Source organism: Alligator sinensis, unplaced genomic scaffold (assembly GCF_000455745.1).
Source record: "Alligator sinensis unplaced genomic scaffold, ASM45574v1 scaffold93_2, whole genome shotgun sequence".
NCBI classification, from domain to species: domain Eukaryota; kingdom Metazoa; phylum Chordata; order Crocodylia; family Alligatoridae; genus Alligator; species Alligator sinensis.
This window is the reverse complement of record NW_005841854.1, coordinates 2,360,739-2,373,270: the sequence shown is the minus strand read 5'-3', so window position 1 is coordinate 2,373,270 and position 12,532 is coordinate 2,360,739. Positions and strand designations below refer to the sequence as shown.

Genomic DNA, 12,532 nt, shown 5'->3' with positions numbered 1-12,532 from the left:
TCTTCCTTTGGCTTTTGTCGAGCAGACTGCCAGTTTATGTTACAGACTTGTTATACGGACAAACAGGGAAAAGAATCTGATTGTTGACACTCATTTTAGAGGAACACTACCAGGTTAAAAATAATGGACCAGATCGTTAGCTGGTGTAAATCAATGACTTCACTGACCAATAGCCACCCTTCTTTTAAACTAAGTAAGAAAGTTAGCAGTATGAACATCTAAAAACAACTTGTTTCCAAAAAACTTCAAATTTGTCTCATTGCTGACCTCCTAATGGTTCTGATGCAACAAAGCACGTAAGCTTATGTACATAAGTACTGTCACAAAAGCCAAGTTAAGTAAATGCTTGGGCACTTTCCTGGTTCAGGGTCAGGTTCACTTTGCTCATAAGCACTATTTGAACCCTGGTTCCCAGAAATGAAAGGTTCTCCTGATCTATTTAGGTCGGAAACTACATTTTTTGGCTGAAAATAAGTTTTTAAACTGAGGATATATGCAAACAACTTAATTTAGGGTAAAAGAAAGAGGGGCTTTACTGCATGTCACCTGCTCTGTAGTAACTGCCCATGTGCCCTTATCCTAATGTAAAGAGAAGATGCACCACAATTGCTAAAGGCTAAGTTACTACAGGGGCTTTGTTACACATTATTTTTAGGCAGCTCCTGGAGCTCCAACCCACCCTGGATTGTCCACATATTAACACCTGAAACTAGTTTTAAGCACACTTTAGGTAGCTTCAAGTCACGCCACTCCAGGGCAGGCTTATCTCTAATCCATGTGACCCAGCTTGTGTTCTATGAATGTGTGCCCACTCCCCACAGACAAGCTGCTCAAGTTGCAGTCCTCTAGCATCCCACAATGCAGTGTCCCCTCCCCTCCCCTCCTCTTCTGTGTGGAGAAACTTTCTATCCCCTGAACTTTACTTCCCCTCCCACTCCTGGGGGTATTATTTTCCCATCCCCAGGGGTGTACCCTGTGCAAACAGCCTGCACAGCACATGCCAGCTAGCCAAATCACAGCATGGACAGGTCCAGGAGTGGAGTCTATGGGGCAATGGAGGTAGGAGGCCAGATAAAGTCCCCATGAGCTGGAATTTCCTTCCCAGGCAGTAAGTCTGCCAAAAGTACCTTTCCTCACTGCTCCCGCCTCCCAGCCACCCTAGGAAGCATGACCAGCGTCCCTCATGCCTCAATCCCAAATCCCAATTTTCTAAAAAATGAGTTTCTTGAATTTACTTCCTCTTTCTGTCTTTTCAAATTCTTTTTTTTAACTTCTTTTCAGATCTTCTTTGAGTGACTGACTTCCTTCATTTCACTGCCCTTTCCCCATCCCCTTTTCCTTTCCACCTCCTATTTCATTAACCACTCCATCCCATTAATTCTCTGCCTCCCAGCTTCATGTTCCTGCCCTCTCCACCACAAACCACACTTACACCCCCCACATAGAGCAGGGATAGAAGCTTGTCCTGGCTCACCAGCCCTGTAGTGTCAATTCACAGCTGTAGCTCCTAGTCAGGCCCCTGCTCACCAGCCTTCTAGGGGTAAGTCACAGCTGTGCAGGTGGGGTACAGTCAGAGAAGGTTTTTATTCTTAAAGTGTGACTGTTTCAAACTCAACCTAGCACTAACATATGAGCAGGTCAACATGCAACATGTAACAAGGCCCACAGTTTAGTTTCCATTTACTAAAGCTAGGTACAGATGTTACACTTACCATTCAACAAATGTACAGATGTTCACAGTACATAGAGCACTTTAAATGTGGCAGATCCTGCTCTAAATTAACCCTGGGTGGATATGGTATCAGACTAAAGCACTTTAGGTTAGAGTCCTTTATTGAATGTCTGTACCACAACCCATTGTGAATCAAGGTAGGTTGCACAATGCTGGAATCCCTGGGGCCTCTCACTGGATGGGTTTCTAGCTTTGGCCAGTGCACATCTGCTCTAGTTGAGCACTGGCCCAGCCCAGCCTCACCCCAGAGCTGTCACAGAGAGGAGACAGAAAAGGCTCTGCCTCCTTCCTGCATGGCCAGGCAGGGGGGTTGAAGGAAAGAGCTCCATGCCATGCAGGTCCGCAGCTTCCCGGCTTGGATCTTGGAGGAGACTGGGCCAGGTATGCATGGCAAACGGGCTCCATTCCCCCAGCTGCAGCTGTGAGCTGCAGCTTCAGGTTGTGCCATTTTTCATCACACTGGGAACTGGGGGTAGGTGGGGGTAATGGAGGCACCAAGCTGCATGGACTCAGCCTGCCCCTCCCCAAGACCTAAGCCAGCAAGCTGGGGGAGGGGGCATTTCCTCTCCTCCTCCCCAGCTACTACTGACAGCCGCCAACTGGTGGGGGAGAGGGGCTGCTCTGGCTGCCTTCTGCAAGGCATGTGGGAGTGCTCTCAGTCTGGTGGCCGCGGCCAGCACAGCCTGCTTCCTCCTCTCCCTCCCCCCCTACACACACACCATGGGCTAATATCATTTCTGTCTGCTCCCACACTAATCTAAGCCACTTTGAGTAAAGTGTGATACTTAGAGTGCTTCCGTCTTGGATTTCTTGAACATCTGTACTTAGCCTAAATAATCAGAGCATGCTGTTACTGAAGTGTAGCTGACATACAATAAAGCCCTGTCCTCATATCATGAGTAAATTGTTCATATGCCCAGAGCCAAAGGGAGTTATTTACTCATGAAAATATACTACAAAATTTTGATCATAACTGAACACCTTAGAATCATTGCATTGCACTATAAATTACTAGCACCTTGGCATATAGCTTAGCCCAAATATATATAACATTTACAGATTTATAAATGGGAAATCCCTGTTTTTTTCCCTGGGTTTTAAATAGCATCCTATCCAAGGTTTGTTATGTCTCATGGCAGTGATTTCCAGGACTATCCAGATTGGCACAGAATAACAGCATAACAACATCTAAACCAGAATGAATTTGTTCTTTCTCTCACATACACACACACACACACGTGCACACACACTCACATCCCTCATCCAAACACCATCAATCAACAAGCTTTTAACAACTTTAATCTTCATACTCTTAGTGGACTCAGCTGCTGTAGCAGAAAATATCAGAGTTGACACTGAACTGTAACAAGTACAGTTCAAGGGCACTCAGCAATTGTTCTCTATCAAAATAGAAACATCAGGCAGCCAAGAGATGACTACCAAAAGGTATGCAGGCGTGCTGCCATGGACCGTGGACATGGACAATACTGGTTTCTGTAAGGGTCTGAACCAATGACAAAAGAATTCAACAGAAAGATGCCCTATTGACTTCAACGGGCAAGTTCATATTTCTTAACATGCATATTTTAGGCACATAGTCTTTCTAAGAAATACCGCTACTGAGACTGAAATAGGATTCTGTGAGGAACTTCCAATTACATTATTAAAATCAGCACCTAAAAATACTTCCATTTCCTTGAGTACTTGCCATTTATACAACAATCATTTCATTCAATGTTCTCCCAGGGCTTTAAGCATATTTAGCATTATATCCCACCTAAGAGGCAGGGCAGTGGTGTTCCATTTTACAGCTGAGTTCACAAATGCTCAAAGGAGACCATGTACAACATCACTGAAGTCAACAGGAGCTGTGGTATCCTATGGGCATCTCTAGAAACCAAGCAAGAAGGAACTAGTTCAACTGAAAGTAGGTTAATGCCAGTGTTAGGAAGGGAACCTGTGTATTCTTTCTCACTCCCATCCAGCCCCTGTTCTAACCACTTGGACATGGTCTTTTCTAGTTTGCAAAATATAGACTTAGAAGATGCACCACTGACTCTGTCCATCAAAAGGATGCTTTTCAAAGAGAACACCTTGTTGCTCATTCCAGTCTAACTCCATTGGCATTAATAGTGATGTTTGGAGCTGTAACAAAGATGGTCAACTGACCTTTCATACAACAGAGGCAGATGGTACAGTGCTAAGAATAATAGCAATGGCTGTCAGACAGTCTACACCAAATTTCCAATATTTCTTATGCTTGTGGAGCAAAACTAGAGTTAGAAACTGCTAGACATTTTCTTCTCTAGTGTCGAGGAGCTACTGAAGCTTGCTGTGAAGCATGCCATACTAACTCACTCTTACTTCATGGGCCTGCTCTCCAGAAAACAATCAGCATGACTAGCTGAGTGGTTCTGAGCATGTCCCCAGAGCCATTCTTAAACTCTCTGCCGTGACTGAGCTTCTCAGGGCTATAAGTTGCTTCAGCCCTGGCAGAGGGGGAATCAGCTAATGAGGTGAACTTCCCCGAAGAATTCCTGGGTGCAATAGGGAAGTAGCATGGACAAGTTCTTTGGAGACTTTTCTTCAGGAGCATAAACACGGGTAAGACTCCCCAGTGTTCAGAAGGCAGGCAGAGCAGGATCATAGAAGCAGAACTGGACCCCATGCAAAATGAAGTTTTAAAATCGTGGCCTTTTTCAAAATGGAAATAAATGCTTTTTTTTTGTACAATACTCAGTGCAATGGGTATTCTACCTAGCTAAGAAATGGAGAAACAAACTCACAGAGATCAAAGAGAAACTCATCAAGGATGATGCAGAGAGTCAGTGGCAGGGATGGGACCAGCATTTGAATGTCCCGACTCTCAGAATCTCGTTCTAATCACAGGTCCACAGTGATTACTGTTGGATTTATAGTTTTGCTCTGCAATTCAGCAAAATATTTAAGCACGTTCATTTTAAGCATGGAGATAGTACTACTGAGTTCCAGCATAAAAACATTACATTCAGTGAGATTACCAGCATACTTAAAATTAAGCAAGTGGTTAAAGCTATGTTCACACCAGGATTGCTTTACCAATAAAGAAATATTGGCAAAGTACTCCTAGAGTGAGTACAACTGTACCAGCAAAGCTGCACTTTGTACAAGTAGAACAAAACTACACCCCAGGAGCAAAACAAGGTATGCCAGTAAAACTTCCATTTTGCTGTTTAGGTTCCTGCTATCACACACTGCTTCACACTTCTGCACAGCACAGGGATCACACACCTCTTCACACTTCTGATCCACAGGCAGACATGCCAGCAAATGCCTGTAATGTAGAACCAGTTTGTGTGTAGTGAAATTAGACTCTTCGCCTAATTGCATTCTCCATCTGAATAGGTTATAATTGTGTGTTCTGGTCTGGGTTGGGGTGGCGTGCTGGGATATGGGAGCCCCTGGGTTAAAGTCCCTACTCCCACAGTCACTTAGTGTGCCTCACTTTCCCATTTGTAATATGAGGATACTAGCACTTCCCTACTTCACAGGTGTATTCTGAAAATAAGTGGGTCAACAACTGTGAAGTCTTCAGACATTATTGTAATGAGAATTGCAAAAACAAAAGTAGACTGCCTATACACAGATAGAACACAAATTTGTGTACTTATGTAAAACCTTTTGAAATGGAATGAGACACATCAGTGGTTTCCAACCTTTTCAGACGTGAGGCACCCCTTGGAAAATGCCAGCTCTTAATTTTCACTTGTTTTTTGACTACAGAAAAATACTGGAGCAAATCTTTTGTTGCAAAGAGCCCAGAAAGATCACAACAGGTCAGAATGCTTTTAAAACTATGGATTCCTACTTGAAGTCTCTGCAATTATCTTGTGAATCATGTATGCACACCTACCAGTGCTAACACAGTGTATCACCCTTGAAAGAATCTCAAGGCACCCCAGTATGCTATAGCACTCTCGCTAAGGATCAGCAAGCTATATCAATGTAAGAATTTGTTCATATATAATCTTGGGATATTCAATCTAGACTGTGTATATGGAAATAAAATGACAGTTGTAATTTATGACAATGGCTTCACAGCTTGTCTCCCAGCAGCTCACATGAACTGCCCACCCCCCACAACAAGATACCCACTGATAGATCTAGAGAAAGAAAAGCATACTGTAAATCAGACTGAAAATGTTTGCCCTCAAACAACCACATTCATCTGTATGTCTATATTTAGATGAAGGGGAGGAAGAGAGAGAGAGAGAGAGGTTTCAGTGACCAGTTCAGATAATGTACTTATGAAGCTATCTGTGGCATTCTTACATTGTACCTATGACACTATGGAATTTATTGGAAAGCGTTTATCAGTTAAATGTCAGCAGCTGTGTGCCTCTAAATGGAACATACTTCAGCTCCTGGGCAATGGCAGCGATCTGTTCCACTCGATCCTGGTGGGCAGCCAGGTCGCTCTCAAAAGCTTCATGTTTCCTCAGCAAAGCCCGGAGCTCGGTCAGCGAAGCTGATTCATAATCCTTCTGCAGTAGGATCTGCTCTTTGCCTACAAATAACATAGAAGGAGCAGTCACTTGCTCACTTGCTCCTAATTCATTACTACAATGTCCATAAATTGAGGTGCAGCTGCTCTGATCCAAAATCCAGCACTGGTGAAATCCTGGCCCTACCAAGATCGGTGACAAAACTGCTTTTGCTGCTGAGAGTGATGGTGTTTAGGAGTGTGATTTTTAGGGGTGACCCTCTATTCCTGCAAAAGCCTTGCACAGACCCATTATACTAGCACAAGAGTGTTCTTGTTGGGGTAGCTTACTTCCCTCATTAAAGTGGTATAAATAAATCTTACTAGGAAAAGCTCTTTTTTGTTGGTGTAAGCTGCATCTATAGTAGTTATGCAAGCAAACCTTTTCTCAGTGTTGACCTGGCTTATGAAACCAGACACCAGATCTCTATATTCAAAACAAGTCTTAGTAATAAATCCATTAATCTCTGTCAAACTCAGGTCCCAAACCCCCAAAATCTCCAAAAATGACTGAGACATGTGGCTGCCTTTTTAAATGCTGTTGATTTTTAAAGTGAAAATACAGAAAACTTACTGACCTCTCTGAATTAGCCTCCTTTTACAATATGCTAATCCATAGAGTCAAAGATTTTTAAGACCAAAAGAGAATCATTATTTTGCTTGTATATATGCTCCTGTATCTGTGTGTAAATTTCCCTTGGACCAGAGTCACAGTCTGTGGTCACCGGTAGTATATTTTCATTAAGTAGGCTTTTAGGACTTCTACGTAGCATTTCTCTTCTGGTATTTCCTTGGTAGTCATTTATTGACTTGTATGTTTCTAACAACTACACGTGGTCCACTCAGGCAGTATGACTAAATTCTGTTTGGAAAGAGCCAGCAAAGGCTGTGTGCAAGGGATGAAGGGCATGCTGGGCGCAAGTAATGGAGGCAGTTGTGTATGATAGAGGCTATTACACAGATACTCTAGTGTTGTAAGGTCCCTAATCAACCTCATGCCAGCTCTGAAAGCTAGCACAGCCCCCTAAGAGTTCTAAGGTGAGCCTGGGCCAGTACTGGGACAGAGAACTATAACCTGGGAACTTGAGCTCAGGATAGGATTGAGCATCTGATCATGTAAATTGACATAATACTTATATCCAGCTGTTGTGATGATCCAGCAATACTCAAATGCTGAATTACTTAGCTAGAAGTTTGACACTGAACTGATTAAAAGTCTTCAACTGAATTTTACATAAAGGCTTGAATTTGGGAATTGAAAATCTCTGGGACAAGGATTAAATAAGAAAAGAATTGAATGTGTAAAATCTCTATTCATGGGGCAATATTTTGGCTGGCTGTGAGCAGCCATGATCTTAAAAAGCCCAGAGAAAGAGCCAGGCTGTTTTCCCTTTCTTCTTTTGTTCAGTTTAGCTTTGCTTTTGGGACTTTGGCTCAAGCATGGCCTGGATGTAGTTCTGTTTGGCCCTTAAAGTAGAAGACTGACTTTGTCCTTCCTGATGTTCAATGGACCTCATGTTGCTGTTAACTAAAATTGTACCTAGAACCTTCCTGGACTCACTGCAGCCCTGACTGACTTGTCACAAGCCCAGGCTGCAAACAACAAGAGAGACTGGGCACCAGCAACAAATCATGAGGTGATCTCTATAAAAATACCAGGTAAGAATATTAAAGTGGAAGTAATTAGCACACTCCAGCAGCCTCAGTGTCATGTGTATTCAGCATCCCCACACTTCAAAATAGTGGCAGGGGTGCTTTAACTAAAGGTCATCAAACAAGGTTTAGTTAAAGTGCCCCTGCCACCATTTTGAAGTGTGAGACACTGAATACATGAGACACTGCGGGTGCTTTAATTAAAGTGGGTCCCGAGAGCCACTTTATTAAAGTGCCCCCTCTCCCCGCACCTGAGTATGTGTAAAGACTTTCTTTAGTTTTCCATTAGACACTCAGCCAATGTAACTGAACGGTAAATTTAATTAACTTCATGTCCTATGAGTTAAAATGATGACTGTAGGGCAGAAAGCGCAAAGCTTTTGGGGTCATCATTGTTAAATTGAGGTTTGGAAAACTACCCAAATAACTTCCCAGTTAATTTTTGCTTGGCAAATACCCAGCAATTTTAGATCTATCTGAAACACTTTAAGCCAGGTCTACTTACCATATGCCCAAGTTTCATGAGTAGAAGCTTTCTGTCTAAATTTCTCAGCCAAGTGTTCAAGTCGTTCCAGCCTTCGTATTTCATTCAGCAACCATTCTTCATAGCCCTTCTCAGCCTGTTCAAGTCTTTGCCAAGCACCAGCAATATCCTGTAAAATGTTGGAGGGAGGGAGGAAGGAAATTTTTCATTTTTACCTTGCATCTCACATGTCTTTACCCAAAGTCACAGACCACGCAAGACTTTAATATGTTGCTCTCAGAATGGAAATGTATGTCCAAAATGTAAATGATAGGCCCCCAAAACCAGGCCAGCAAAATCTGTACAAATGGGTGCAAAAAACTGTTGCTCAGGAAAAAAGGACTGCATGCTGTCATCTGTTTAATTCTTGCACGTATATTTTACATTATATTTTACACCTTGCCCTTCTACTGCAGATAATTCAGAGTGTCCTCAAAGTAGGTGTTCATTATCAAAACAAAAATGCCTTGCTTGTAGAAGCTGACAGTGACAAAACAATCAATTTGCACGTTTTCATGTTGCTGTTATCTAAACAATGTACAGTATGTATTGTGCTGACAGCTAAGAAAATACTGTATGCATGTGTGTGCACATGCATGAAAAGAATATTTTGTGAGCCCTTAGAGAACTACAGACACCAAAACTAAGCTATGCTGGCAATCTCAGGGGGGAGGCAGTGGAGGGGTATGGGAAAGCTAGGCATACTTTTAAGCAATGTTCATAAAACTTGAAACATCAGATTAAGTGCAGTATAAAAATCTGCTATATTCATCAGCTAATATACTGGAAACTCATGACTTATCAGGAGATGAGAATTCTTTCTAGAAACTGTTCTTGTCTCCAAAGTTTAGGAACAAGGACCAATTTGATGAAGAATGCTGAAAAATACAGAAAAAAACTAATGTATGGGAACTACAACAAATCAACAGATGCCTTCCTTCAAACAGATCACTGAATTTAGCTTTGTTAATGTTAATATTCAGATATCCCTGACCATCCCAATAGCAACAACAAAAGAATATGGGCCTCTGGTTTAACTTACTGAAACCATTTTCCCCTCTGATGGCATGAAGGCCGGCCTATTGCTGATCCTCAGTTTTGTCTGTAAGGTGTTGAAGTTGATCTCCAGCTGACATTTTTCCTGGACTTTGGGAGGCTTGTGCTTGCGACGATAGTCTCGGAAGTCCTCTAGTTTCTTCTGCATGGCCTGCATGGTTTTCTCGGGGGTCCTGTTTTCCAGCCAAGGGATTGTGCGACGAATCCATTCTAAGAGCTGTCAAACCCATGCAAACAATTAGAACCCAAAAGACAAACAAAACCAAAAAGCCTGAATGTACAAACCCCATTGGCCTTTATCCCTACCACGTTATTCTTGCCAAAAACAATTATTTCATGGCAGCAAAGCAAAAGATTTTTAGAAGTGACTAGTCATTTTGGCTACTTTTCTTAAGGAAAAAAATTATCTTAATATTTTCGGTTTAAGGGGAAGAAACTTTTCAAACTAAAACAAACAATGCATTCAAGATGTGTGCCAGAAGTTCTTTTATTGTCCCAACGTAGAAATCCTCAAAGGTCTGTCTATCCCGCATGCTTACATGGTATGTTACTATAACATCTGATCACTTTACAACCCTTTTAACATACTTCCTCTCACAACACTCCTGTGAGTTGTGCTTGCTAACATCCTTATTTTACAGTAGCAGAACTATCTGAGACACAGATATTCTTGCAAAGGGCATACAGGAAGTCCATAACACAGCAGGGATTTGAACCTACATCTCCCAAATCCTAAGCTAGTGCCCTATTAAGTAAACTTCCCTCTTTGAAGGCCGCCTTTGCAATACTTTAACAGTGATCTGTTACAAATCATTCAATGAACATACGGTCACCTATGTTTCATGAACATAATACCCATGTGTTATGAAGACAGTTTTCCTTACCTCACTTGCTAGCCGTTCATACTCTTCCATCAATCTTTCATTTTCTTGATTCACAGCAAGTACCTTGCATATCCGATTAGCTGCAGTCTCGGCCTGTAAAACACAACAAATAAACAGAACATGTCTGCCGCCACATTTACCATAGGGTTTCTAGTCTCGATCACAAACGGATACAAAATTGGAGTAAGACGAATGTGACTGCTGCAAATAAATAATGCAGTGCTTATTGTTGTACCACTTTATTCTTCTCAGAATTAACGGGACAGCTTTGTCACTTCGACACCCTGTGCAACTCCATTGCCTGCAACAAGGTGAGCAGGGAGCAAGTACCTATAGAATTTGTTCTAGATGGGGAAGTTTATAATGCGACACATAGTTTCACACTATAATTAACAAGTAATTAATAACTTACTTACACAGAGGTTTAGATCATTGTGCATGTTAAATTATTAGGTTAAAAAAATCACGCTAGAATATTATTAGGTCTGTTAGCGATACTGGAAAACAGCCCCAAATACTTTACAAGGCCCAATTCACTCAGTCTGTGGAAGAACCTGAATATGCATAGATGCTCAATGTCTACCTTTTTATGCAAGTTAAATCTGGAGTAACTCCACTGGAGTCAAAGGAACACTGTATTTATTTAAGTGTACGTGGCAGCTGATTGCTATACCAGAGATCCTAATCCTGTATGGAACAGGAGTTTAGATACCATTATGGCATCATAACTCTAGACTCCCCAGAGTCTGGGTTGGTGTGCTGATGCTACTATTCATCATTCCAACAGTGATTATTTCCTCTGTTTACCTCATCTTCCCACAATTGTATTTACTTTATCTATTGCTTGCGTCAACACCAGTATAGATTATTAAACCTATTAATATATTTTTATTATATGTGCATAAAACACATAGTACAAAGGGTACTAATTCACTATCATGCCCTGTAGACACTACTAAAATAAATTTTACTCCTTTATTTTGGCCTTTTAATTGAAAAAAATGGTTTTGAAGAACAAACAAAACATGAAAACTGGGTAAAAAGAAAAACCCTGGAGTGGTTTTGAGTTAGTGCTTCCTTTTCATGTGGCTACTTTTTCTTCCTGGATAAATTAACACAGGGGATGTACCTCAGCTATGCAAAGAAGAACCTATGCATGCCTTAGTAAGGTGATGCTAGCACCACCTGGTGATGCTGTAATAAACCAGGATATAATTATCAGGCTGAAAGGAAAAGTTACCCCCTAAATTGAGAAGGAAAGAAACATCAGCTATCGGCTGTCATAAAACATTTTTCAGCAAAATGGCTTACGTCTGTTTCTGATTTAGAAGTATATGAAGCAATGTAGGGGGAAATGACCTGGTTATAATTAAAAGGGATCCATATGGCCAGCATGCTGATGACATTCTTCTATTCTTACTCAGGCGGAATAGCACTTTCTTCCATAAATGATCCCATTGGTGTCAAAGGGACTCAGGCATCTCAGTACTGCTGAAAATTCCACTAAGTGTATCAGCCTTTTGACATATTGAAATAGATTTTCAAGTACCTTTCTCTCTATCTTGATTAAATGAAAACAACCTTTTTGAAATACCTAAATAAAGACATTCACAACTGAGATGGTGCTAGAAAGATGGGAATGCTTATTTGAATTAAAAAAAGGGGAGAAAAAAAAAAAGATCAAACTTGCTACAGAACATTTAGCTGAGTCAGATTCAAGTGTGGGTTACAAACAAGCATTTGTGCTCAGACAATACTTGCAAACATTAATACAAACCGCAAAGACCTAAATTATGTGAAACACTCATGGACTTCAGAAATAGCAAACCAAAAAGCCCAGCAACACAAAGGGACAGTTGATTAATACCTGCTCTGCTCCAGCAAAAGCATGGTAGAAGCAGGAGACATAAGTCATGATAGCTCTCTCATCAGGTTTGGGAGTGTTCACAATATCTATAGTGAGGAGGGAGAAATAAAAACAAAACAAAAAATCGAGGAGTAGAAAACAAGGTGAACAAAAGAACACGCAATATGCTTGTTATCCTGCCTTGCAGTTCTTGTTTTTTGTATTAAGCCAGTGTTTGCCCAATGCTCTGTAGTTCAGAAACTATTCAAAGATGGAATAAATCATCTGTTAGATCTACTGGTGCTGGCAGAAAAAA

General features: G+C 41.4%; 1 protein-coding gene across 6 annotated transcripts in view; it reads right to left on the bottom strand.

Moving 5' to 3' along the window:
* Positions 1 to 12,532, bottom strand: part of ACTN2 (actinin alpha 2) — a 104,862-nt gene that overhangs the window by 24,874 nt on the left and 67,456 nt on the right. For all 6 annotated transcript variants that reach the window (XR_003095951.1, XM_025213603.1, XM_006016362.3 and 3 more), the window contains 5 exons: positions 12,238 to 12,323; positions 10,371 to 10,463; positions 9,473 to 9,703; positions 8,413 to 8,560; positions 6,128 to 6,278 (listed from right to left, as the gene is read on the bottom strand). Coding sequence is in view for 5 of the 6 variants with exons in the window: in XM_025213603.1 (XP_025069388.1) it covers positions 6,128 to 6,278; positions 8,413 to 8,560; positions 9,473 to 9,703; positions 10,371 to 10,463; positions 12,238 to 12,323 (709 nt within the window). In the remaining variant the exon portion in view is untranslated. The remainder of the gene's footprint in view (positions 1 to 6,127; positions 6,279 to 8,412; positions 8,561 to 9,472; positions 9,704 to 10,370; positions 10,464 to 12,237; positions 12,324 to 12,532) is intronic.